This window comes from Artemia franciscana, chromosome 6 (assembly GCF_032884065.1).
Source record: "Artemia franciscana chromosome 6, ASM3288406v1, whole genome shotgun sequence".
NCBI classification, from domain to species: Eukaryota; Metazoa; Arthropoda; class Branchiopoda; order Anostraca; family Artemiidae; genus Artemia; species Artemia franciscana.
The window spans coordinates 13662771-13690246 of NC_088868.1; the positions used below are offsets into that span (position 1 = coordinate 13662771).

The 27476-nt window shown below is 35.2% G+C and overlaps 2 protein-coding genes across 3 annotated transcripts in view; one reads left to right on the forward strand and one right to left on the reverse strand.

Moving 5' to 3' along the window:
• Positions 1-27476, reverse strand: part of LOC136028076 (probable ATP-dependent RNA helicase DDX52) — an 83719-nt gene that overhangs the window by 37918 nt on the left and 18325 nt on the right. The gene's annotated exons all lie outside the window — the stretch shown is intronic.
• On the forward strand, positions 561-27125 carry LOC136028073 (GPI mannosyltransferase 3-like). 2 transcript variants are annotated; one of them, XM_065705678.1, is made up of 8 exons: positions 561-716; positions 9871-9988; positions 10994-11222; positions 12573-12717; positions 14224-14511; positions 16139-16261; positions 19849-20028; positions 26784-27125. In XM_065705678.1, the coding sequence occupies exons 1-8, from the start codon at positions 601-603 to the stop codon at positions 27061-27063; spliced, it is 1479 nt and encodes a 492-aa protein (XP_065561750.1). In that variant the 5' UTR covers positions 561-600; the 3' UTR covers positions 27064-27125. The 2 variants fall into 2 exon arrangements, with proteins under 2 accessions (XP_065561750.1, XP_065561751.1); XM_065705679.1 differs by lacking the exon at positions 19849-20028.

A 27476-nucleotide genomic window follows, 5' to 3' on the forward strand; every position in this document is an offset into this window, starting at 1 on the left:
TCTTATTTCCGTTAGAATGAGTCCTTCAAGGACCATTGATTCGATACTAACCCTCGATACGACCATACAGTTGCAAATAAACACGCATCCATGATCTTTCTTCTGGCAAAAAATAGGAAATTACACATTTTGTATGAATTTGTATATATGTATGTATGTATGTATGTATTGTACGTCTGTGTGTACGTATATCTTCAAATTCCGGTTTTCTAAAGTAAGGTATGTTTACCTCTTTTTTCTTGGCAAGAAAAAAGAACACTTAAATATTTTTGGGTGAATTCCAGTCGGTGTTAACTGCAAAATAATTTTCCGTTTCCTTGCTCTCTTAGATTCATATTTTTTAGATTAGGGCCTTGTGAGTTACTTCAACCATGTTAAGAATTTAAAAACCGAATATTAAAACTCAAAGGGAAATATGTTGGACATGACTGGCAAAATCATTTAATCTGCACGAAATATAACTGTGAAACAACCTTAGAGTTAAATAAGCATTATACTAGTAGAGCAATTAGCAAAAAACGGGTTCTAGATATAGTTCAAAGCATACTATTTTAAGAAGTACAAAGAAGTGGCGACGATATTGTCAGTTGAGAAATAAAAATGAAGTTTGTCTATCTGGTTGTTTATCGATGGCTATGTTCTTTTTCTTCCCAAGCACAATATCATCCAGATGAATATTACCAGACAATGGAGTTTGCTCATGGATTACAATTTGGGTAAGATCCTTGAAATAAAGTTACAAGATGTGACATTCGCAATTGCCCCCTGTATTGTTGGTCTCCCACCTACTGAGTACTGAGCAGCCTGGTTCTCTGCTTATCGATGAGGATACAAACTTTTATAAAGCTTGCTCTATTTGAAAAAGACGAGAGATGGATCAAAAGACATCCCTCTCTCTTGTTTGGGACAAAAGTGAAAAAAAAAGTTTTTCCAAATGAAAGTAATGAGCAAGGCTAAAACGACCAAAAATCATCATGAATAGGAGAGGGGGCATTGCGCCCAAATAAATCTCGATCGTGACGTCTAAGCTTTTTCTGGTACTTTACTGAAAACAAAACATTTCTGATATGTTGGTTGAGAGCATGAAAATACTTTAAAAGTATTGACATATATTTGAAAAAATACTTTTTTCGAAATGAATAAAGCACTTATAGTTACTATTTAAGCATTTCTTGCATTATAGTAAGTTTTCAGTAAAGTGCATGCAACCACTTAAACAATACAAGGTGGTGTTGAGAGGGAATGAAGGGGGTTAGCCTCCCTCAAAGAACATACCTTTTTTATTATTTGATTCCTGTTCGCTTTTTTTATTTGTCACGTGAATATGGTTTTGGTTTCTCTCATAGAAGAAGGGTTTCGTCATTTGGAAGGGCTAATATTTTACTGATATGATTTTAATATGCTTTACTGATTTTAATATATGAGCCTAGAATTGGGGCTATTGAGAAGCAAACAAGTTTAAAAAAGAATATTGTTACATCATAATATGCAGCACATTTTGAATGTACTTTCACTATACTTTACCCCCCCCCCCTAATGTACAAATATATTGCAAAAATTACATATTTCCCAAGCATTTTGTCATACATAGGAAACATAGGAAATTTCTAATTTGGGTTATATACTTGCACATTAAGGGGGGAGGGGGGTAAAGTACATTGGAAGCACCTTCAAAATGTGTCAACTATAATTTTTATGCATAATATGAAGTTTTTTTTCTTATTAGCGTGTTTCTTTCTACATTGCTCCAATTCTAGACTTATACCCTAATATCAACAGGCTATTTTTGTGTGTTTTAATATTACGAAATATAATCGGAAATGCCTCGCGATTAAAACACATGTGAAAAGGATTTCCTATCTGTGTTCTTGCCCATTCCATGTGCTGGCTACTCCACGCTACCAGCAACTTTTCATAGTGTTTGGAGCATGCAAGACCACCACAGCTTAGATACTAATATACAGTTATGAAAACTCCTATCTTGCCCATGAGAAGCTTTTGGTACAGAGCTCTGAACTTGGCGCCTCCTCCAATCCCGCGCTCCAACGCGTAGATCGTACTACAACACCATAGGCGGGAACGCAATTTTGTTTTGAACGTAATTTTCACATAGCAATGAATCACAGCTTTACGATTCTATTCACGGCGTCAGTCCAATTGCTCCGACTTCTATATTCAGACTGCCAGTTTCCTGTCTCCAGCCACTAGTATCGCTACCCCGCACAAGGTCCCAAAAATAAATCGAGTTTTCATAACTGTATTGGTATCTAAGCTGTGAAGACCAGTTATTTAGACGTGGCCAAAGTTTGAGGGTAGTACATTCCCACAAAGTGCACTTTCGGTTGTTTCATCTTTTGTTTTTTTATTTAATGAAAAAAGTGCCTTTTTCCAATGAAATGACCAAAAAACGGTGTTTTCAAAACCTAGGCAGGAACAAAAAACTCAGGGGGCAAGGATTCCCTTCCCTCTATTATCATCGTTAGAACTATTACTTCACATCCTATCTAATATACATAAATAAAAATAGTACAAATAAACCAACTAATTATGTTTTCCTATATTTTTAAGATTATAGAAAACTACGGCTTTACTGAAAACACAGAAGTCAAGTATAAGAAACAGGAAATATTAATTTAGGAGTCAAATGTGAGTATGTACCCTGAAAAAATAAACGAATCTATAAAGCTTGTCATACACCTGTCTTACACCAGTAACTTTCAGTATAGAATTAAAATTATCTTAAAAACACAAGCGTAAAATTAATTTTTATTAATCACCGCGAAGTGATTGAAAATTTTTAGAAGTAAGAAAATTATCAAGACGAGAAAGCATCGCCTTCTTAAATATTTTGCTAAACACAAACAACAAAGAAATTGGAAGATTGTTAGCTGGATCATTTCGTGCCCCCCCCCTCCTTATATAATATGATGCCTCGAGCACGCTTGAGACTACTTGGAAAATTACCTTGATGAAAGAAAAAGTAAGTAAGATTCGTTAAGGGAGAGATAATGGAGGGAAGTATGTACTTTGGTAGGAATATTATCAGAGCCAGACGACGAAGAATTGTCCAATCTCATAACAATTTACGTAATTTCTGTCTCCGTCGCTGGTACCAAAAATATTGATTTAATGCAAGGTGGCTCACGATAAGACCTGAAGTTGGATCTTGAAGGAGAATAATTAACAGCCGATGCGGTCCTTTTACCAACATTCGCAAAATCTGAAGTAAATACATCTTGAACATTCAGTTCACCCTCGATAATTTTGCCATCGAGATTCAAAAAAGAAGGGACTGATAGAGACTGAAAAGAGGGCCCAAGGACAGAATTTATAGACTGCCAAGTTTTCCAAATATCTTTACCAGCATCTGAAAAACAATTAAAATAATACTGGGACTTGGCCTTTCGAGACACAGAATTGTAAATATTCCTGTAAATTTTAAACTGGTTAAAGCAAACAGCTTTCATTGAGGTGCTAGCAGACTCAAAGGCCCTCCTGAGATGATTTTTTCTCAACCAGCTCCTAAGGAGACAAGGGTTCATCCAAGGATTTAGAGGAAAGACCTTCTTATACTTACGATTAGAAGGTGAAACAGAACAAATAGCAAGAACAACTTCTTTAACAGACTCATGAAAAGTATCAAATAAATTATAAAAATCAGAATCACTCTGAAAATTACCCCAAGAAATTTCTGCCAATCTTGACCATAGAAGCGTCAATTCCAATTCACCAGATCTAAAAGGTCTCTTATTTACACTCACCAGTCCTCTCAATTCATCAACAGTATCTAGAATAAACAGGGAAATACACAATAATGTCACTCGGTAAAACATAATTTTGGATCAAGGTAGCTGTACAGAAAACATTGTCAATCAGAGATGATGTAATCTCTGTTACGTGAGATGGGATACATACAGAAGGTAGAGTACCAGGGGCAAGCATGGACGAAAGAAACTCCAAAAATATGGAAGACCTTATATCCGTCAAATTTACATTAAAATCTCTCATAATAATTAACTCAGTCGACTGTTTGAGGATGTATCCAGTAGATCATTAAAAATGGGTGAAAACTGAGGAATAGAGGCACTAGGAGATCGATAAATAATACTAACAATTAAATTATCCTCCACATTTAATACCGATGAACAGAGACTCAAAGATCGAATAAATACATTCTAAGAGAATATAGGAGATTATTAGAAATATACAAGTCAAGATCACCCTTGGCCATCTTTTGTCGATTTCGCCGCCCCATCTTATAGCCTTGCAAAGCCAAAAGGATATCATTATTAGGACCTAAGAAAGTCTCACATAAACCAGCAATATTAGGTAGCCCATCAGAAACAATCTGTTTTAGATGGTCAATTGAGTAACAAAGACCCTGAATATTCAACTGGAGCACTGAAAAATATACATCCTGTTTCTTCCATCAAAAACATATTTACTCGATATTGTGGTCAAACAACTATTAACATACCCAATAGAATTATTAATCATACTTATAACATCTAGCAGTTTATTTTCTAGCTCAAAAAGTCGTCCTTCAACTGTAAGCGAGTAGTGATGTCTTCATGGTTTCAGATAAGCCCATTAAAATGGTGTAAAATTTGAGCTACTAGCCCCTTGAGACGTTATTAAGCGCACCTCGGTCTTACGCATACAATAGCACATTTGTGACGGTACAGTACACGTGTATGTTACGTAATAGGGAATATTTTCGATGCAGGTGCATGTTACCTAATAGAGTGTTTTTTCTTTGGTTGTTTAAAACCCCACGAGGGCCAGGGCTTGTTTACATCAAGATGCAGATGTTAATTAAGTAATAGGGAATGTTTTCTCAATGAAGCATGTGTTAATTACTCAAATACCTACGAGAGCCAGGAAGAAACCTTGAGGGGCCCCCCAAATCATATTTTCTTTGGGTGTTAGTAATAGAGGTTTTTTTCTTTAATTGTTTAAAAGCCTACGCGTAGGGCCAGGAAAAAACTTACAGGGGGGCACTAGTGGAGTACCTTCAAAATGCCAGGCCCTAGCGAGCAATTCCACCGGGCCCCTAGCAACCTTTTTCATCGAGGGGTCCCTACACAGCTATTCCATCAGGTTTCTAGCAATTTTTTTCATCGGGGGAGGTGGGCTATCAGTCTATTCTACTTATGCAAATGATTTCTATGTTACATAATAGAAGTTGTTAAAATTCAGAGCCCTGCCAAATGCACACTTAGGCATAATAACATAGCGAGTGTTTTCTTCAAGACATTCTTCAAGACGTTTTTCAAGACGTTTCAAGATATTTCAAGACGTTTTTAAGACATTTAAGACGCTATGTTAATGATGACGCATTCTCAAGTCACTTGTTAGAGGTCAGGGTCAGCCAGTCAAGTGGGAAATCCCCGGTTGTAACTGAAGATAGCGTGCACTTGGTATATTACGTACGTAAACCTGTACGTTACGTAATAGGATTTTGTTTACCTATATTGAGGATGACGCAATCACGTGTGACATGCTAGACGTCAGGGGCCCGAGGGGGATCCCCGCTTGTCATTGAGAAGGGCACATACGTGGAGTGTTACGTAATGAGAATGCATACGTGGGTTGTTTCATAATTCATTAAGAGATTTAATTTTCTTTCAATCCGTTTTTCTCAGGGGACATTTATAATCTAAAGATTTTTGTCCCCTTTAGGAATAGAAAGAGATTTCGCGTCAATGAATAGAGTGCTAGACAGCTGAACTATGAAAGCCTCCCAAATATCTTGATTCGACGAAAACTTTTTACATGATAACTTATCCCAGGCAAGAAGAATCCACCGTCCCACTTACTAGAATGATAAAAGGGTTCACGTATGTTCCTGAGACTGCAATAATTGACATGCAGGGGAGAAAATCGATTACTAGAAAATGGTTACATTTGAAGTGCAACTGCGTGTTAAGTAATACTTCAGAGGGTACTATCAGAACATACTGGAGTCTTTTACTCTATTGAAACTTGAATGTGCTATCAGAGATGAAATAATAGCGTCACAAACGTTATAAAATCATGAAATCACGAAAAAAGCAGCTAAAGGTCAATAAACAGAATAACATACGTGAAAAATCCCCCTGGAACTGCTTGCTAGGGTGGGCCAGCCACATATTGTCACGGTGGCGTGAATATATATAGTCTTGGCTCAAAGAAACGTGGCATTTTTATTAAAAGCTCTCAGAAATAACCGAACGCGAATGTTTCATTTTTCAAAATGTGATATTGCTACTATTAAGATTTAAGCTAATTGATTTTAACAGGCAGGTGCATCTAATAAAGCAATAGAAACAAGGCAGTCTCATTAAGACCTCTCAGAAAAATATCTTAATATGGCTTGAATTTACTTCGAATATTATCCCTCCCTCTCTGGAATCGCTTGTTAGGGTTGGCCAGTCACATTGTCATGGTGGCATGAATATGCATAGTCTTGGGTCAAAGAAACGTGGCACTTTCATTAAAACCTCTCGGAAATATCTAAATATGGTTCAAATTTACCTCTAATAACAGACCTCCCCATGGAATTGGTTGCTAGACTTCTCATCTTTCTTTAATTCGTGGTTCTTTTTGCTTATATTTTAATATGACGTATTTTAATATGATTTTGCTAATATCAAGATTTAAATTAGGTGAATGTAACAGGCAGGTGCATCTAATAGAGCAATAAAAACAAGACATTTTCATTTAATCCTCTTAAAAATATCTCATAATATGGCTTAAATTTACCTCTAATAACAATCCTCTCTCGCTGGAATTGCTTGCTAGGGTGGTCCAGTCACTTATTGTCATGGTAGCATGAATATGCATAGTCTTGTCTCATGGAAACTTGGGCTTTTCATTAAAACGTCTCAGAAATATCTTTTAATATAGCTTAAATTACCTCCAATGACAACCCTCCTACTGGAATTGGTTGCTAGGGTTCCCTCTTTTCTTTAATTCATGGTTCTTTTTTGCTTGATTTTATCCTTTATAAGCTTTTTCACGTTTTGTTTTCTGTTTGTTGAGTTTCACCTGATTTTTCCGTGATTTAACGATTTCATAACGAATGTGACACTTACTGAAAGCACATTGAAGCTTAAACAGAGTAAAAGAATCTTTTACTAGGAAATACCCTAAGAACAACCTTCAATATGACCTGATAGCACCCTCTAAATCATTATTTAACAAGCAGGTGCACCTCAAATGTAACCAATTTCTAGTAATCGATTTTCTCCCCTGCACATAAATTATTGCAGTCGTAGAGGAACATGCGACCCATTTAACCATTCTAGTAAGGGGGACAGGGGGTTCTCCTTGCGTGGAACAAATTATCACAAGGAAAGTATTCGCCGAATCTAAATATTAGGAAGACTTTCATAGTCCTACTGTCTAGCACTCCATTCCATTGAGGGGAAATCTCTTTCGATCCCTAAAGGGGACAAAAATCTTTATGTTATAAAGTCCCCTGAAAACAACACATTGAAAGAAAATGAAATCTCATAAGGTATTATATAACAACCCACGCGTGCATTGTCATTACGTAACACCCCACGTGTGCGCCCTCCTCATTTAAGAGCGGGGATCCCCCGCGGGCCCTTGCATGTCACGCGAGATTGCGTCATCCTTAACAATGGTAAACAATGTCCTGTTATGCAACGTACTGGTGTATGTGCGTAACATCCCACGTACGCACTATCTTCAGATACAACCAGGGATTCCCCACTTGACTGGCGGGCCCTAACCTCTAACAAGTCACGTTAGAATGCGTCATCCTTAAGATAAGTAAACATTCCCCTATTACGTAGCAACCAAAGAAATCTTTAAGAAAATGTCTTCAAGAAAACTGTCTTAAAAACGTCCTAACATGTCTTGAAACGTCTTGAAGAAAACACTCCTTATGATGTAATGACTTCGTTTGTATCTTGATTTGGCAGGGCTCTAAGCTCTAAAAACTCCTGCTCTGTAACATTCATAGAAATCATTTACATACGTAGAATGGTTTGCTAGTGACCCTCGATGAAAAGGGTTGCTTGGGGCCCGATGGAATTGCTTGCTCCGGCCCGGCGTCTTGAATATCCCTCACTGGCGGGCACCTGAAGGTATTTTCCCGGCCCTCATAACTTTTTAAACAATTAAAAAAATCTCGTGCGCTATAGTATTGCGTGCCCAGGTGCGCGTAATAACGTATTGAGGGGCTAGTAGTTCCAATTGTACACCCCCTATGGGCGTACTCGAACCATTTAGGCATATCTAACCACAATATCTACATATATATCTAACCACAATCTCCGAATGATCGAATCTTTCGTATCATTGATTGACCTGGTTTGGTTTGGCAAATTTTGGTTTGGTCCAAATTTGCCAGTGATCGGTCCACACAGTAAATTTACCAATTTAATCTGTTGCCCCATTTAAAACTTCACGGCACTTTTTTGTTAGCGATTCTGACAAAAAAAATTTCCACTTTTTGCCAGTTAAATCTTTTCTTTGAAAACAATTTGGGCAAGTTCAGCATATATGAAGCGCATTACCAGTGAAAACACTTTGATAGTGAAGAGCCATTCAAACAAAATCAATAGACATTTAAAATATTATTAAATTCAAAACCAGGGACCAAGCATCTTGTCCTTAATGATAGCCGACGTTTCTTTCTTTAGATCATTTCCAGACCTCTGCTTTACACCATTCATGACTAAGCAACCCAACATCTTTTCTTGTTCAAAACCATCCACTTTCGATTCCAATGATAAAATGCTACTTTCCAAGCTTTTAACCATAGCAAATAGTCCTTGGAGCGATATTTCTGTTTCTTAGAATTTTGGGTTGTAATCAATGAAAATTTCATCATGAATTTTTTTGACTATAGTATCAATTGCTTGATTTGCTGTATCAGGGTCTGATAGTTTAGCTTTCACTTGACGGGAAATCTCAGCTGTAAGATTCGCTTGTGTGCCATTTAATTCAATCCTGGGTAAAAGCTATTTTGTGCAGGGTTAGGCTAGGTGCCAGTGAACTTTGGCAATAACACTCGCTAGGTTTAATGCTAGATACGTAGGTGATGACGATTCATAAATGTCTGGAAACGAAACCAATTCGGTAAAGGCTTTGCCTACATCTTTTTCCGTTCTTTTACGAACACTAGCTTATCCGAAAGTAATTTCAAATTAGTCTCTGCCACTAGGTGATCGTAGTGATCGCTGTAGCAAAAAAACTGTATATTTCGATATTCCTTTAGCATCAGTTTTTAACCGCAAAACAATTGCAGGCCAAGGGGGATAACTTTTAAAGTTAACAAAAACAATATCAAAAGGCTTGCATTTTGACATGAGCGTCACAACGAGAATAAATAATTACTTATCTTTGAGTGGGGCAAGTAATCCAGTAATTCGCAAGAAATCAAAGTATTTCAATGCATGACTCAAATGACAATAGTGCTGAATACTAACTTAGAGCTACAATCCATAAATAATCCTTAAGCCGTAATCAGATACAAGTTTATAAATTTATCTAACAAGTTTCAATTATAAGTTCAAATGTAATTCACAGGCAAGAACAGCCTGTTCTCTGTGCCTGTAAGAACAAGCACAGAGTTAGTCCGGCTTAAATTCAACTAGTTTTTAACTGGTCAAATACTAAAAGAGAACTTTTGCATCCAGGATTCTTTTTCGGGGGTGGGGGGTAACATAAACTTTAAAAAACGCATCAAAGATTTGCTTATATTCTTTTTGTTATGTTTTTACGAGTCAAAAAAAATTTCGGGGAGGGGGTCTAAAACCCTAGCCCCCTCCTTGTGGATACGACCTTGCTTAGTCCCCAAGCAGCAGTAAAGGCATAGTTCAATGATTATCAACTACAAGCTTAATTTCTTTTCAGGTACGGCATGGCAACATGGGAGTTTCAGGAAAAGATACGCAGTTGTATATATCCCTTATTTATTTCAACTGCCTTTACTATCCTAGAATACTTCCAATGGGATAACCCTACGACAATAGTGAGTACTACAAGGATAATACATTGATTTGGATAAGTCAATCTAAAAATAAACATAGAATTCAATTTACTTGAAAATATATTATGCTACGCTGTGCAAGTATGTTGCAAAATTAGCTTCAGATTTGTAATCAAAAAGTACAAAACCGTTAAATGCCATTTTTAGTAGAAAAGAACTTGAAATAACGGGACTCGGAAGGAACATGGGCCCAAGGGCCTCAATTTGGGCCCATCTACAATAAGCATTTAAAATGCTTATATGACTCTGGTTATAACTGAGTGTAACACGTTCTACTTGAATACGAAAAGAGTTGAGACGATGAGCGGGATGTGTGGGCATGATGCTGTTCATACATAAAACACAACATAAACACAAAAAATAATCAAACTTATTTGGAATACCACTGCTACATATTTGTGTTATGAGACGGAATGACAGGGAATAATCGAGTAAAGTTCCATAAAACACAAAGGAATTATCCATATTTTTTGGTTTCCTCCTCGACTGGGAAAATTAAAAAATAATTACAGTTATTCGAAATACCACTGCTACATATTTGTGTTACGAGACGGAATGACAGGGATTGACCAAGTAAAGTTCCATAAAACACAAAGGAATTAAAGCTCCATAATGGCGTATAGGTGTTAAAAAATTAGTATGTCATTTATCTTTCGCTTTGACACTTTGAATGAAGTAACGCCAAATAAATATTATCTGTCCAGGAGCATGATTTGAATGGTTTCGAATTCAATTCTCGAAAACTCCGACAAAGAATCACTTAAATCAGCATGTGCACATACATGTCAAATTTCTGTACGTATACGTAGATACTGAAGAAAAAATAATAATATGAGTATTAACAAACGATAAAAATTGTGCTGCCCCCTAGACTAGTCTCTTATTAGCATTGTGGGAAGAGGATGACATTCTTGTAATATATTAATCTACAGTTTTATACTACACTCAAAAGTTTATAGCCCAATCTATTTTTTCTCTTCTTTCTAGTATTTCTCAGCTTACGTGCTCCAAGGATTTGTAACAGCACTTGGAGACTTTCTATTCCTCAAGATCATAAAGAAAGAACTTGGTAAAAAGGCTTACAATTGGTCACTTTTCTTTCTAATGACGAATTGGTTCTACATATACACTGGAAACAGAGCTCTAACAAACACGGTTGAGATGTCACTACTGCATATTGCATATTACTTCTATCCATGGCGAAAAGAGCAAAAAGGTAGATCCTAGATAATTAAACTAATAAGACTGTCAACCTCCATTTACGCTATTGACATCTTAGAATGGTCTGCCATCTAGAGACCCTCAAAAGTAAAATGTACATGAACTTTCAATGTATTTAACGGGATTCGTCAAATGGCCAATGCTTTGTCATATTATATGACCGACAGCGAAGCATGTCACAAGGCAGGGACAGAAAAGAAAAACGCGCAGCCTATGCTTTTTTGTGAGGATCGGAGAAAAATTATCCCCCCCCCCCCCAACAGGAACTTCGAAGTCACTTAGAACACATCCCCTGGAAAAAAAACTGCCCCCTCCCTCCGGGCCAAACTTGCTAAAACTATAATTTTGGAAATGTGCATTGAGGTCCCCAGGAACTTCAGGCTCGAACTTTCAAGCAACTCAAAAAAATTGTTGGTCCTATTTTTTAGGGTCCCGTTAATCCAGGAACTGGCAGTTTTAGGCGTAAAGACGCACATTTTTTTTTTCTTTCTCTGGCCTTTCACTGGCCCATATTTACGGAAAAACATTATTTGTACTATTTTCCTTTTGTGTTTTTTATGTCTCTTTAACCCAAGTATCGAGCCACTAGGAAAATTTTTTAGCCATACTTTGGTCCCCATACTTGGGGGTCGATGTTCTTTGGTCTTGTTGGTGACCAAAGAACTTACGACTGAAATTTGTGACCCTCTTAACCCAGAAAACAATCCCTGAAAGTTTTAGGCCAATTGGACACCCAAAATCAAACACGCCTCTTTTTTTCTGCTATATAATCTATCTTTAAACGATTTTCGATTTGCATAATTTATAACCCTTTCCCCAGGAGCTGTGGGGGTCATGTTATCATTAGAGGCATATTCATTGTACTTTTCTACCATTCTGGAAAAAAGGCTATTTCAAACTTTGATCAGATGTCTTGGAGGCTTTGGGGGTGGGTGGGCGATTAGCAAATAGAAAGGCACGTGGAGGGGGACACGTGGAAATGGCCAGGTGAAAAAAACAATTAATAGAAGGCACATAACTCTTAAAATTGGCAGCGCTAAAGCGTGGCCTCTTAAAAAAAGTATTTTAAGATTAATATACGTATTATAAAAACAGCATGAAATGACGGCGAATGGAAAAATTGTCTATTCTGAAAGAAATACAAAGGCACAGTCAGGGGGTAACACCTCCTAGAAAACTTAGGGCACCTTCTCCTATTGAAAATCTTCAACAAAAGATAAAATCAAAGCTTTGAAAGAAGAAATTAAATTTGTACCACCTAGCTGGCCAAGCTTAGGGCCAATACTACCCGTTTTAAGTTCAAACGCAGCTATTTATCTTTTTTTTTTAAATTTGATCATTTCAGGAGTATGGTTCTACAAAGTCATTGGTGTTCTTTCTTTTTGGATCCGACCCAGTGGACTTATATTTTACTTTACGCTTATCATACTACATTTTTATAGATACCCAAAAGAATTCATGATGAGTCTGCGTTTTAGTATACCTTCCAGGTAGGTACGCTATTTTCATGTAACAGTAGAAAAGGCAAATAACCAACTCTAGAAAAAAGCTCACAAATTGTTTGTAGGGCGGTACGGTTTTCTTGAAAACCTCTTTGGCAAAAAGAAAAGTTTTGAAAGTGAATTGGCTTTTAAAGCCCATTTTTCCATTGTTCTTTTGTTATGATGCTTCAAGATTCTTTAAATAAATAAGGAAAAAAAAGCTATATAGGCTAAATGATTCGTACCACCATTTTTTTAATAACTATCAATGCTGAAACTTTTGATCTTTGAAAAGATATCAAGTAGGAATTGTTTTTTACCTCAAATAAAATCTTCAAAAAAACAAAATTGCAGGTTACACCGTAGATGCAATGTACATCTGAAGAATGCTCATGTGTTATTTATTCTGTTCAGAAGTCCTCTAGAGGATTTTTATACACGATGGGCATTTACAGAGGCAAATTATCTTCTTTTCTTTTTAAAAGTTGAACAAATTACTTTCACTGACATAATTTGCCAAATCTGTGTTTTATCGAAACAAAATGCAGAGAATGTGACAAAAACAACTAACTTAATTCAGGGTAACATCACTAATTATCAATTTTCTCATGGCTAAAGTTCATGATGGTATGTGGGTATGTGGCTCCCGTAAGTAAGAGGTTAGTAGAGGCTTAATGACACCTGAAGCCACGGAGGCGGATTCTAGCTTCAATTTGGAAAATCTGTCTGTGAAAAGTGGAAGAAGTAGATGGCTCTTTTGTATGTTGTTTTATCTTTCGTTCTTCAGAACCAAAATATAGTTTAACTATAGTTTTAGTATATAGTTTAACTATAATTTTATACTTAGTTCTAAAGAACTATGTGAAGCAAACTTGTTAGAAAATACATAAAAAAGAAAGAAGATGTATAAATATAGGAGCATGATGTTTTATAACAATAAAAATAAATAATGTTCAGATTGCAGTAAAAAATAATTTAGGTTGGTAAGACCATATATAATAAAGCATATATATTTAAATCAGTATCTAAAGAGTTTTTAGTATCTAGAAATAGAAGAACCCATTTTTAAATAAAAAAAACAATTTTTTTCGTAAAATTCAGAAGCTTTAAGGCCCTGTGCGCAAGCCGTAAACCAAAAGAATTCAAAATTTTGCATTTTATTTTATTTTTCACTTTGGACGAAAAGGAATGAAAAATAGCCTGGTAGTATAACTTTGAAAAAAAATTTAAACCAATTTCCATAAACTAAAAACCTTCTCTTTTTTCGACTACAAAATTCAAAATTTAAAATTTTAACTACAGATAAATTTTGATTGACCATTATAAAAATATTCTGGATCCCTCGGGAGAACCTACATTTTAATAGGTCGGGTAGTAATTGTCCCAGGATTCCAAAAACGTACACGCAGCATAACCCTTTTCTTAACTATCCTTTCTTTCGTTCTTACTCATTTAAACCATAATTTTGGCTCTAAAAAAGAAAAACAATGTAATACTAAATAACTATAATTTCAGCATCCTGGTTGTCACACTGTCAATCTATGCTGACTACTGGTGTTACGAAGAGTTTTCGATAACGCCATACAATTTCATCGACTTCAACGTGTTAAAGCAGGCTTCCGCTCAATTTGGCATAGAAAGAGTCACTTTTTACTTGTACTGGTGCTGCCCATTTATGCTGACTCATGCCTGCATCCCTGCAGCACTGTTCATACTAAGTCGACTCAAATTTTGGAAAAGGTCAGCTTTGACAGCAGATAAAATACTTGTCCTGAATACAGTGTTCCCGTTAATAATGTTAAGGCAAGTAAACATTCACTAATTTTTTCATAATTTTCCCGCTTATACTACATGATGCGCGTCCGACGCGTACCTGAATCTAAAGGTATGAGCGTAGTCCCACTTTACTAAAAAAAATTATGAACAGATTTTCATTTTTAGACATGAAAAAAAAAATGAACAAAAAATCTATGGTTGTTTTCTTTTCAAGAAACAAGGAAAATTTCACAGAATTAATACACTGGGAAAGTTTATTATTTTAAATGACTACTTTCTTCGGTACTATTTTTGCTTATAATTTCGTTTCATTCAAAAATACAGATAATCGATACTTGGATACATAATTGAAACATAAATTAGCAATTTTTGAATCAGTCTATTTATTTTTCAACTGAACTAAAACGACAACAGCCAATAATTTGAAACAATGTCTTTTTTTGTTGTAACCACCAAAGAATTGAAACAAAAAATCAAACTACTAATCAAGTATAATGGAGTTCAGGACCCAGATATGCAAAGCAATCCACTTTGGTAGAAAAAAAAGGCCAGGACATCAATACTCAATGGAGTCAAAAGATTGAACAAGGATAACCTAGGTGTATTAGTTGTCAATCTCTTTGTTTCAGCAGACAGACTGCTGAAACAAAGGCTATTAAGACGCTAGTTATAACTAAAAGAAATCACACTAGTTGTTCCCCCAAGTTGCAACCATGATTTGAAAGGAGTTATTTGATCTAAGGTAGATGTGGACATGTGTTTTCCCAACCAAATTAATAGTTCTGACAAGGAAACTTTCAAACTAGTTCACAGGTATACAAAGAAATGCAGGAAAGGTCTCAACGACACCCCTTTCTCCTCTTGGAATTTGACCAATAGTTTGACCAATGTCTTTAATCGAACTACTGATCAAGTTTAAAAGAAACAACTGAACGTTTCTTCAGATAAGTACGTTTACGATAATCATCCCAGTTGTACTATTTTATATGCGAGAATTTTTGCAGCACTAGTTTTTCCCCTAATTCTATCTCATTCAGAAGCATAGGAAACTGTTACCGAACTAAAACTTACAATACTTTTAATTTTTAAGGAATCTGTTTAGTTTTCAGTAGAGCACAAATGCGGTTGTGAATTTTGAGGGGTTTCAGAGCCTCTCATTTTTGTTCCTTTTATGTTTGACTTGACCATTCATTCTATTTCCTATTGGTTTTAGGTTCCATATATTCAGTCCTGGTAATGTCTAGTCGTTTTAGGTTTGTATCATAAGACAATTTACTTTTTCTACTTGTCTTAAGTTCTAGCATTACTCTTTATTTTTGAGATTTTTCTTCAATTTTTAGAACTAAATACTATTAGTTCCTAAAATAGCATAGTTTTAATTTATATTAATTGCAAGAAAATTGATTAATTTCTTTTAGTTTTTTCTTCTAAAGAACTAAAATACCGGATCGCAACTGAAATTTTATAAGAAAATTAAGCATTAGTCAAAATTTCCATCCAAGATTTAGCTCTTTTTGCAATGAATCAGAAGTCAGATCATTTTCAAAGCAAATTAGGACTTGGCTCGTTTTTGCACCGGTTCTTTGGGCTTTCCTATTTCAGCCCTAAACTCCTTCTGTGCATTCTTAGATAATACGACCCCTTTTTCTTTTAGCTTAAATCCTCATAAAGAAGAACGATTCATCATACCCATTATGCCAACATTGCTTGTTCTATGTGGGACAGCAGTAGCAGAGTTTTTTGAATACAATAGATTTTCTAAACAAAATATTAGAAGGTAAGTTTAAACAAATTTGTGTTTTTATACTTTTGACTTATATAGTTAATATCTAAACAAATATAAAATAGACAAATTAAATGAAAATATATATAGCAGATTGTCCGATACACTGCAAAATCCTAATATCTTAGAAGACTCGGTAAAATTATAGCAGTTCATATAACTGGCTTACCTATAAAGTGAATATACCACTCGATGCCTTTTTTATGTTGTTTACGAATATAATAATCGCTTCTACCGTAAATTCAAATTTAAGCACTTTTTGAGCTCTTAATAATGATTAATTTTTAAAAAATTATGATAGTTCATATATTTAACTTACCAATAAAGTGAACATACCGCTTGATGCCTTTTTTGTGTTCTTTATGAATATAAAAATCACTGCTACCGCAAATTCAGATTTAAGCACTTAAGTGCCTTCTCAGCACCATCTTTCTGCATTGTTTTCGAAAAAATAATGCTACATTTTCTCAGTGCTAAAATTATTTATAACAAGGTTAGTTTAGGTTAGACTAAAAAGTGCTTAAATTTGAATTTACGGTAGAAGCGATTATTATGTTCGCAAAGAACATAAAAAAGGCATTGATTGGTATATTCACTTTACTGGTAAGCCAGTTATATGAACTGTTAGAATTTTACCGAAGACCCCCCTTCTAAAACTTGAATGGTGGAATATTAGCCTCAAATTTCTAACCAACAAGTGAAATATGTACCGTGCTTATCTTTTTCTTCAGTATTGCAATATTAGTCTCAAACTTGTACTGATCAAGCTCAGAAACCCGTCAATACAAACCTTATTGCCATTGCAAAATCACGAGTCATTTGGGTAAAAACAAATCCAAATGAGATCGAACATATCCATGTATGTTCGAGGTTCTGGAGGGGATGGGGGTGCCTTATCGACATATTCGGAAAGAATTTTCATGGAGTATAAAAAGAAAACTCCTCAATTGCTTTTGTTTGAAGAAAGAAAACGAAAAAAAATTTAAATCGGGAGTTGTTAGCTCAATATTTGAGTTTTAATACATTTTACGTCGTTTTTACATAATTTTCATGAGTTAAGGGTCCCTGGCGGACACCGCATTATCTCCTACGTTTCTAAGTGGAAATATGTAGTTCTTAAATTGCAAAATCAGTGCATTCAAAAACACATATTTCTTGGCAATGGAGCTGTATATCATGAGGAATGAGGAATATATCATGAGGAATGAGGGCCAGAGGCATATGCTGTCTTCAGTCTAAGGGGTGAGGTGGAGCTGAATTTTATTCAGTTTATCCACCGAGCGGATAAACTGTTTCTACCTTTAGCAAAGCAAGTTTAAAGCTATCCGTGTTTAAATACTTTCGTTTGGGAAAATTAGTGTAAATAAAACGAGATAGTTGGCATCTTTTCAGCACCCGTTTTACACGCTTTGTCAAAATATAATCCCAAAACGAACAGGGGTGAAATGCCCCGTTTTCCCTGCATAGTATAATCTCAACGAACTCACGAAAAGCTTAAAAATGTGTGCCTTAAATATACGTATAATCGTTGTGTTCCAACTATAAAGTAGAAAAACCTTTTTTCCACAAAATAAGTTTTTCAAGGAAAAGTAAAAACTCCATTAAACCAAAAATGGAAAAAAATTAAATCCAACAATCTAACATGTGTAAAACTACCCCAAATCACCATCAATAAATAAATGAAACTCAAAACGAACAGAAATTATAATAAATGACCGAGCCAAAATCAAAAAGAGCAGAAATTAACATGAAGTAGGGCTCACAACCGATATGCCTTCTCAAGGCCAGAACATAATTTGCACTTTACTGAAAAAAAAAAACAAATGTGCATTGTCAGTTCAATATATATATGCTCATATTTATTCCTTAAAATCTTAATATTCTTTTTATTCATTAAATTTATAAAAGTGAAAATATTAAAAAAAAACAACAGAAAAGTGCAAATTTGACTCTTAAAAAGTGCACTATAACTTCCAATTTCAAATCAAATGAGCCCCATCAGAATTTGATATGACCAGCCATTCTATAAAAAACCTTATATGCCACCAGACTATAACTGACAATCCTGGCGCCTGGGCTCTAGGGGGTTGTTCCAACTCTATAGGCATTGTTATATGTTCTTTTGAATATCTGGAACAAAAAGGCTATCTCACGACGTCAGTCAGATGCGTTTGGTGAAAAGAGGGGCAGTCGGAGGGGAGGGGGAGCTAGTTGCCCTCCATCACTTTTGACTCTTAAAAGGGAACTAGAGCTTCCAATTTTTAACCAAATGAGACACCTCTAAAGTTAATGCAACATCCCTTCCATAAAAACCTTAAATGCCACCGGAGCATAGCTTACAACCCTTACCCCCAGACTCCTGGGAATGTTCCAACACCAAAAGCCTGGTTATATGATCTTCAGACTATTTTGAATCAAATGGCTATCTTAAAATTTCAATTGGATGCATTTCAGGAAAACGACGTGTGTGTGTGTGTGAGGGGAGGGGGGTAGCTGCCCTCCGATCACTGTTACTCTTATAAAAGGCACTACAACTTCTGATTAATAATCCAATGAGCCTCCTCCGAAGCTTAGACGACCACCCTTTCTATAAAAACATCATATGCCCCCAGGACATAACTTACAACCCTTGCCCTTAGGGCTGTGGGAGGGGTGGTCGTCCTCAAAGATAAAATTCCCGGATCTTTTAACTACGCTGAAAAAAAGGCCATCTCAAAATTTTGACTGGATGTGTTTGGGAAAACGATGGGTGTGAGAGGGGGGCTGGTTGCCCTCCAACCATTTTTGACTGTTAAAAAGGGTACTAGCCCTTTCAATTTCAAATCGAATGCGTCCTTTTAGAAGTGTCTATCCTTCCTGCATCTGGATTATCAAGTGTGCCTTGCAAATTACTGCTAATTAATATAAATTCTACCGGAACATGTTTCTAGTGATGAGGTTGATATTCAATATCAACCTCATTATCGTGATATCAATCAATCAACCTCAAACTCGATATCAACCAATTAGCACAGATATTTAACAAATCTGCAACATTTCCCCGTGCATCTCGCTCACCTCTGTGACTCCCACAAGATTAGTATAGCATTGAAATCGAATAAGAATTCGATAATAATAGTTTTTTTTTCTTCTAGCACTGAAAAACCAGATGTAGATAAGTTTTTCAAGAATTTTTTGGTTTAGCAGCTAACATAAAGTTCCGATTTAAGGAGCATGTTAGTTTTCATTAAAGAGCAAATGACAAACAAGCATTTAGGGGTGCCAAAACTGTCCTTATTTTTGTAATTTTTGCTATTTCGAGGTTTATACAGATTTTTTTTTAGCTTAATCATGGGGAAAATCTGGAAATTCTTGAAAACTTTTTATAGCTCACAGAAATAGCTCTCTGACTCAATGACAGGTAGTTTTACACAGAGACTTCTAGGCTCGAGAGCAGGATACTTTGCTCCACTTGTAAACAGGAGCTGTCTGAAGATGGGTCTCTAATAGCAAGACATACATGAGAAAAATGCTCCAGGCGTCATGCCTGTTTGAGTGGACTTTAACTACTGCTACTCAAATAAAATGCAACTTTTCTACAGGCTCCAAATTCTATTGGTGGTGGAGATACTCCTTCCAAACATTATGGGGTTATTTTACTTCACATATTGGTTCATGGGTGCAATGAGTTACGGGATGAGAGATCTTGCATATGAACTCAAAACCTATCCAAACCCAAACCTGCTGATGCTCATAACCTGCTTCCAATTCAGAATGTATAGGTAAGACACACATTTTATAATTTTGAACCAGAGCATTGAGTATGATTGAAGGCAGACGTCCACCCCCTTCCCCCCACCCGCCAAAATTTCGGCGTGAAATAAAATTTTGGCGTGAAGCCAAGTGGCCGTACCTTACTTCAACCGAGACATCCATCTCGGTTGGAAAGAATAACCGATCTACTGCCCCCTCCCTACACCCCCCCCCCTCTAAACACACATGTTGGCTAATCATGTATCTGAATGAGATACTAGAGTTCTTCACAAATATTTTTAGACACTCTAGCTCATTTTAGCCAAAAAAAGCAAAAGGACAATATATATAATGGGAGATAAGATTCCCTATTGCAATAAAATCATGTTTCGGGCCATTTTTACTGGTATTCTTATTTTGATAATGACGATTAAAATTAAAAGCAATTTAGGTTTTAACTTTTTTATCCGTAAAATGTTTCAAAAGAAACTGAAAAGATCAGACTTTCTCTTCCAAATTGTATTTGGTAGGAGACTTTTTAGACACAAGATTTCGAATCCCATTTCTATTTTAGGCCAGAGTAAGAAAAGTATTTACGACTAGAAACCCAAGCCGATTTGAAGAAAAACACGAATCTTAGCTGAGACGTAATGTCATAGAATACAAATACAGAGAAGATCAGAAACTCCCTAAGACGCAACGCTAAAACTAATAGCCAACTTTGGGGTATCTTCTGGCAATTGGGAAAAGTATATATGTACTAGGGCAAAACTGTCAGTATTTAGGAAATTAGTAGGTGTTGCCAAATAACTTACCAATAAGCAGAATAGAGTTCTGCGTCTTGTTACTTGTTTATGAGTACAATGTTATCACTCTATAAATTTGCAAGCATGAATAAAATATTTTTTCTTTTTTACTAAACCTAAGCATGCTTGTTTTGAGTTCTACTTGGTTATTTATTGTAATTTCAGTCCGTTTTTGCGTTTCGTTTATTTATTGATGGTGATTTGCAGTAGTATTATGCTTGGAAAATTATTTGGCTTTATTTCTGCTCATTTTTTCATTTAACGTTGCTTTTTAGTTTCTTTGAAAAACCTTTTTTGTGGAATTTGTTTTTAGTTAATAAATAAAAACAAAGGCCAGTCCATCTGTCTCATATACGTTTTCGCCACACAAAAAGAAACTTAATTCATTGGTGGTCTATACGTTTGCAGTTTAACATAGATGATACATGAAATTATATGTCAATAGACCGTGATGAAAGGCGATTCCGAGAAACGAAATGAACTTGTATTTCAGTTGGCTTTTCAATGTTCAATAAAAAATATCATTGTTATTATTATTTAGATAGTGGGTTTAATAAATTTTGTCAGCCAGATAACAAATCCCAAAGATAGACATTTACATTTTAAAAGAAACACATTAAAACCTCTGCAAATATTTTATAAGTATATGACACTTGGCTTATCAAACTAGACTTTTCTTTTTTGTGAATAAAAAGAGAGTTATTAGGTTTAAAGTCCTACCTATTAAGCCAATAATAAATTCTAAAAATCGCCATTTTAATTCTAAAAGCAAAAATATTCATTTCATAGCTGATATTCTGTGTCGTGCCTTTAAATTTTAAGCAAAATTTGTCGTATGGAAGCAATTCGTATTTTGAATCATACTTAATGTTACGTTTATATGTGATTCCTTCTACCCACATGGGTCCTATTTATACCTCGTGATTCCAGAAAGACAAGAAACTCAAAGCTTTGCTGGAGTGGAGTCGTCTTAGGTAACATACTTGTACATTTCTAGCCATATCCGCTAAAAATATTTTGTTTATAAAATATTATTCAATTCTCAGAAACATGTTATTTGCGCGGGAAATTTAAAAGCATACAATCAAACAGTTCGTGGTAACGAACTGTAGTAAGGAGCGACCCGGCTCAATAGTAACCAAAACTCTAAAAAATGGAATTTTGATACCAATACCTACATCAAAAGAATCGCATTTTAATGCTGATTTTAAATATATAAGTTTCATCAAGTTTAGTCTTACCCATCAAAAGTTACGAGCCTGAGAAAATTTGCGTTATTTTAGAAAATAGGGGGAAACACCCCCTAGAAGTCATAGAATCTAAACGAAAATCACACCATCAGATTCAGCGTATCAGAGAACCCTACTGTAGAAGTTTCAAGCTCCTATCTACAAAAATGTGGAATTTTGTATTTTTTGCCAGAAGGCAGATCACGGATGCGTGTTTATTTGTTTTTTTGTTTTTTTTCCCCCAGGGGTGATCGTATCGACCCAGTTGTCCTAAAATGTTGCAAGAGGGCTCATTCTAACGGAAATGAAAAGTTCTAGTGCCCTTTTTAAGTGACCAAAAAAATTGGAGGGCACCTAGGCCCCCTCCCACGCTAATTATTTTACCAAAGTCAACGGATCAAAATTCTGAGATAGCCATTTTATTCAGCGTAGTCGAAAAACCTTATAACTATGTCTTTGGGGACGACTTACTCCCCCACAGTCCCCATGGGAGGGGCAACAAGTTACAAACTTTGACCAATGCTTACATATAGTAATGGTTATTGGGAAGTGTACAGGCGTTTTCAGGAGGATTTTTTTGGTTGGGGGAGGGGTTGAGAAGAGGGGGATATGCTGGGGGAACTTTCCATCGATAATTTGTCATGGGGGAAGAAAATCTCCATGAAGGGAGCGCAGGATTTACTAGCATTATTTAAAAACACAATGAAAAAATAAATATGAAAAAGTTCTTTCAGCTGGAAGTAAGGAACAGCATTAAAACTTAAAACAAACAGAAATTATTACCCATTTGAGGGGCTCACCTCCTCCTAATACCTCGCTCTTTACGTTAAAGTATTTTTAGTAATTTCAACTATTTATTCTACGGCTTTTGTGATTCTGGGGTCATTCTTAATGAATTGGGACAAAATTTAAGCTTTAGTGTAAAGAGCGAGGATCTGACAAGGGGGCGAACCCCTCATATATGTAATAAAAATATGAGAATACAAAAGTTCTTTACGTAAGCTAATTTATAAGTTACGTAAATCTTTTACCAATAAAAATATTCGTAAAAAATTAAAAGTTCTAGTTGCCTTTTTAATTAACCAAAAAATCGGAGGGCAACTAGGCTTCCTCCCCCGCTCTTTTTTTCTCAAAATCATTCGATCAAAATTATGAGAAAGCCATTTAGCCAAAAAAAAAAAAATGCAAATTTCGTTTTAATTATTCCTCTGCGGAGAGCCAAAATCAAAACATGCATTGATTCAAAAACGTTCAGAAATTAAATAAAAAAAAAACAAGTTTTTTTAACTGAAAGTAAGGAGCGACATTAAAACTTAAAACGAACAGAAATTACTTCGTATACGAAAGAGGCTGCTTCCTCATCAACGCCCCGCACTTTACGCTAAAGTTTTTTACTGTTTTAAAAAGAAGAATTGAGAGACAGAGTCAAACTTTAGCGTAAAGAGCGGGGCGTTGATGAGGAAGCAGCCTCTTTCATATACGAAGTAATTTCTGTTCGTTTTAAGTTTTAATGTCGCTCCTTACTTTCAGTTAAAAAAACTTGTTTTTTTTATTTAATATATGAAAAAGAAATCAGCATAGGTCCTGTGGTGGCGCAGTGGATTTGGCCTTAGCTTGGTAATACGGGACCAGAGATCGAATCACGCTGCAGGAATGCACTGCAGGGCCGACACAGGGACCTTAGTAGTCAAGAAGCGTCGTTAATTCTTAAATAATAAGAAATCAGCATAGCCTACTAGGTAAGCCTATCTATTAAGATATGTGTAGGAAATAAACAAAACCAATTTACAGCAATAAATATTATCCTTCATGATTTCTCTACAGCGTAGAAACTAGTCATTCCACTTTACCGTATTATCAGTTTTGGTCTATATCAAACAATTCGTGGCAACGAACTGCAAGTAAGCAGCGACCTGGCTCAATAGACCCCGAAACTCTAAAAACCGGAATTTTGATACCCATAGATACATCGAAAGACTCGAATTATTATACTGATTTCAAATATATAAATTTTATTCAGTTCAAGTTTACCCATCAAAGGCTACTAGCCTGAGAAAATTTACCTGATTTTTGGAAAAAAGGGTAAACAGCCCCTAAAAGTCATAGAATTTAACTAAAAATCACACCATCAGATTCGGCGAATCAGAAAACCCCTTAAGTGGAGGTTTCAAGCTCCTATCTGCAAAAATAATGAATTTTGTGGGTTTGCCAGAAGAAAGATCACGGATGCGTTTCCAGTTGTTTGTTTGTTTTGTTTTTTTGTTATTTTTTTTTTTTTAGTTTCCAGGGGCGATCGAATCAATCCATTGGTCCTAGAATATCATGAGAGGGCTCATTCAAACGGAAATTAAAAGTCCTAGTGCCCTTTTTGAGCAACCAAACAGATTGGAGGACAACTAGGCCCCTCCCCCTTTTTTTCCAAAATCAGCTGATCAAAGTTTTGAGATAGCCGTTATGTTCATCTTAGTTGAAAGGCCCAATTCTGTCTTTGGATATAACATGACCCCGCCCCAGTCCTAGGGGCAAGGTGTCCAAGTTATAAAATGTGCCCATTGTTTACGCATAGTATTTGTTATTGGGAAGTATGCATACATTTTCGGTTGGGTGGTGAGGACGAATTTTCTGCCGGGGGTTTCTCCAGGGGAAAATTTTCCATGGGGAGGGAAGTTTCCAGAGGGTGAATTTGACAGGGGGAAATTATGCACCAGGCGACTTTGCCAGAATTCCTATATAAAGTTCTTTTTATATGTCTTGCTTTCTAATTTTACGCGTGGGGCTGTTAAGGGTAATTGTCCGTTGTAAATTTGCACCGACATTTTGTCTAGAGCATATTTCCGTGGGAAGGGGGGATTTTTCATGGATCTGGCGCCAGATTTTCTGGCATTATTTAAAAACGGTCAGAATTCAATAAAGAAAACAAATTTTTTCAACTGAAAGTAAGGTGCAACATTAAAACTTAAAATGAACAGAAATTATTACGTATATAAAGGGGGCTGCCATCGTCCCCAATACCTCACTCTTTACGCTAAAGTTTGAATTGTGTCCCAATTCTTTAAAGATGACTCCTGAGACACAAGGGTTGTTCAGTTAGAACAATAAGCTTTTTTATAAGTACTAAAGACCTTTAGCGTAAAGAGCGAGGTGTTGAGGAGGGGGCAGCTAAAACATTAAGTTTTAATGTTTCTCTTTACTTTCAGTTTTCAAAAATTAGTTTCTTTATTGAATAACAACTAAGTTCCAATATAGTTCTTCAGGCCATTAGTTTCAAGATGCTAAATGTTTTAATACCTTTCGAAACGAAAAATATGCAGTGCAGGTAATCCTACGATTCTGAATCTCATTCGGTGAGGTACTCAGCAGAATTAGAATGATCAAAAACAAACTTGATCTTAATTCATTAAAATTTAAATGTCAAAAGAGATGACAAAAGTTTATTTGGATTCAGCCTTTATTTTCAGAAAATAAACAGGTCTTATTAATTCTTTTTTATTTTTATTTTTTTAACAGCTTTTGATCGATTATAAAATGGCTAGCTTAAGTTAGTTATACAAAATGTTGGCTAGCCATAAAAACGGAATAGCCTACAAACATATCAATTGCGCTCTTTTATCAAAGGTGGTTCTTTTTCTTCTATCTATGCAAGTCAAAAGTAAAAACAGATTAAAAAATAAATTCAGCCAATATTTTTATCTAGGTTTCTATAATTAACTTTACATTTTTCTGAATATTAGATGAAGTTGGCTGGGTTTTTTTTTCTCTCTTTTTTTTCTCGAAACAGCCAATTGGTTGCCCATGTTTGTCTCAGGAGCAACTTGAGTTGAGTTTGAGACAACAAACATTCAAATTTCTTGAATCTTCCGATTTTTTTCAATGAGGAATTTTTCATTATTTTACTGTCCGGTCGACACCATTAAATGCAACTGGCATAATTATATGGGTTGAGATTAAGGCTTTTTTCTCTATTATACCACAGACAAAAATCTGGACTCAGGAGTCTGGATTTCAGACTCAGGAAGAGTCTGGAATAGTGGATTTTATTATCAGGAGAACAAAACTGAAAATTGATGAGACACAATGCTAAAATCTAAGAGTATATTTATAATTCAAGCAATCTTTTGCATTCAAGTCACTGTAGAAGTTTCAGTAATACCTCAATTTGAGTTAATATGTTCCAACCGATTTAATTCAAACAACAATATGTTCAGGAAGAAAAACAACTAGAAAGGTGTTTTGAGCGTTTTTTTTACTGTGTCAAAAAGAAATGCCTACCTTGGTGCTTTTGGTTGAAAAAAGTATCTTACTAGTATCTTACTAATAGTAGGAAATTTTTGAGACAATTACTATTCTCGTTTTCTTATTCAAATTCCCGGGATATAAAAATTACATAAAAAAAAAATATTTCACACTCAAACTCTGCAAAGGATACGGAGTAGTTTTCATGTTTTTCATTTTTCATTACTCAGTCTTTTTTTTACCCATTTTAGTCATTACTCATTTTTCATTACTCAGTTTCATTACTCATTTTTACTCATTACTCATTTTACTTTTACATTTACATTTCTCAGCATTACTCATTTTTCATTACTCAGTTTTCATTACTTGCAATGGCACCAATCAAGGAACAAAAATAATTTTCATAGGAAAATTACCATCCATGATATTCAAAATTATCTTTCTTTTCTTAACATACCGTGCATCTAGTAACCTTCTCGTTAGTCTGTGTTTTCTCACAATTCATTAATTTTTTAGTCAAATTCACTTAGAAATGCCAGTGAAGTACATAGACTGCAGCGATGATGGCTTCTTTTCAAATCCAACAGAATGGCTTAAATATTACTACCAGCTGGCCCCTGATGCTAAAAACCACACTCACATTCTACTGATCAATGCTTTTCTTTATCCACATATGGACAAATTTATAGAATCACAAGGATTTACTGGCGATGTAACTTTTATATACAACAACCCACCAGCCACCAAAGATACCATTGATCTAACTACACTTATACTAAGAAGAAGTAATTTGTGATCTTTGCTTTTAGGAAATTAAAGTAATATTAAATTAACAGAATAAAATTATCTATATTAGAATACGAGGAAAAGTGTATGCTTATATATATATATATAATATATATATATATATATATATATATATATATATATATATATATATATATATATATATATATATATATATATATATATATATATATATATATATATATATATATATTTATATACCCGTCAAAAACGAAAAAAGACGGAGTATAAAAAAAAATTAATACACTTCAACTACAAACATTCTAAAATAACACTAGTCCAGGGGTGGTTGGCTCTTAAAACATTGGCACTGAATTTTGAGATTCTTCTCTCTATGGCCATGGAAGGGTTGGTGACCTTGTATTTCATAGAGATGTCGCCATTTCTGTACCATAGAAGGAG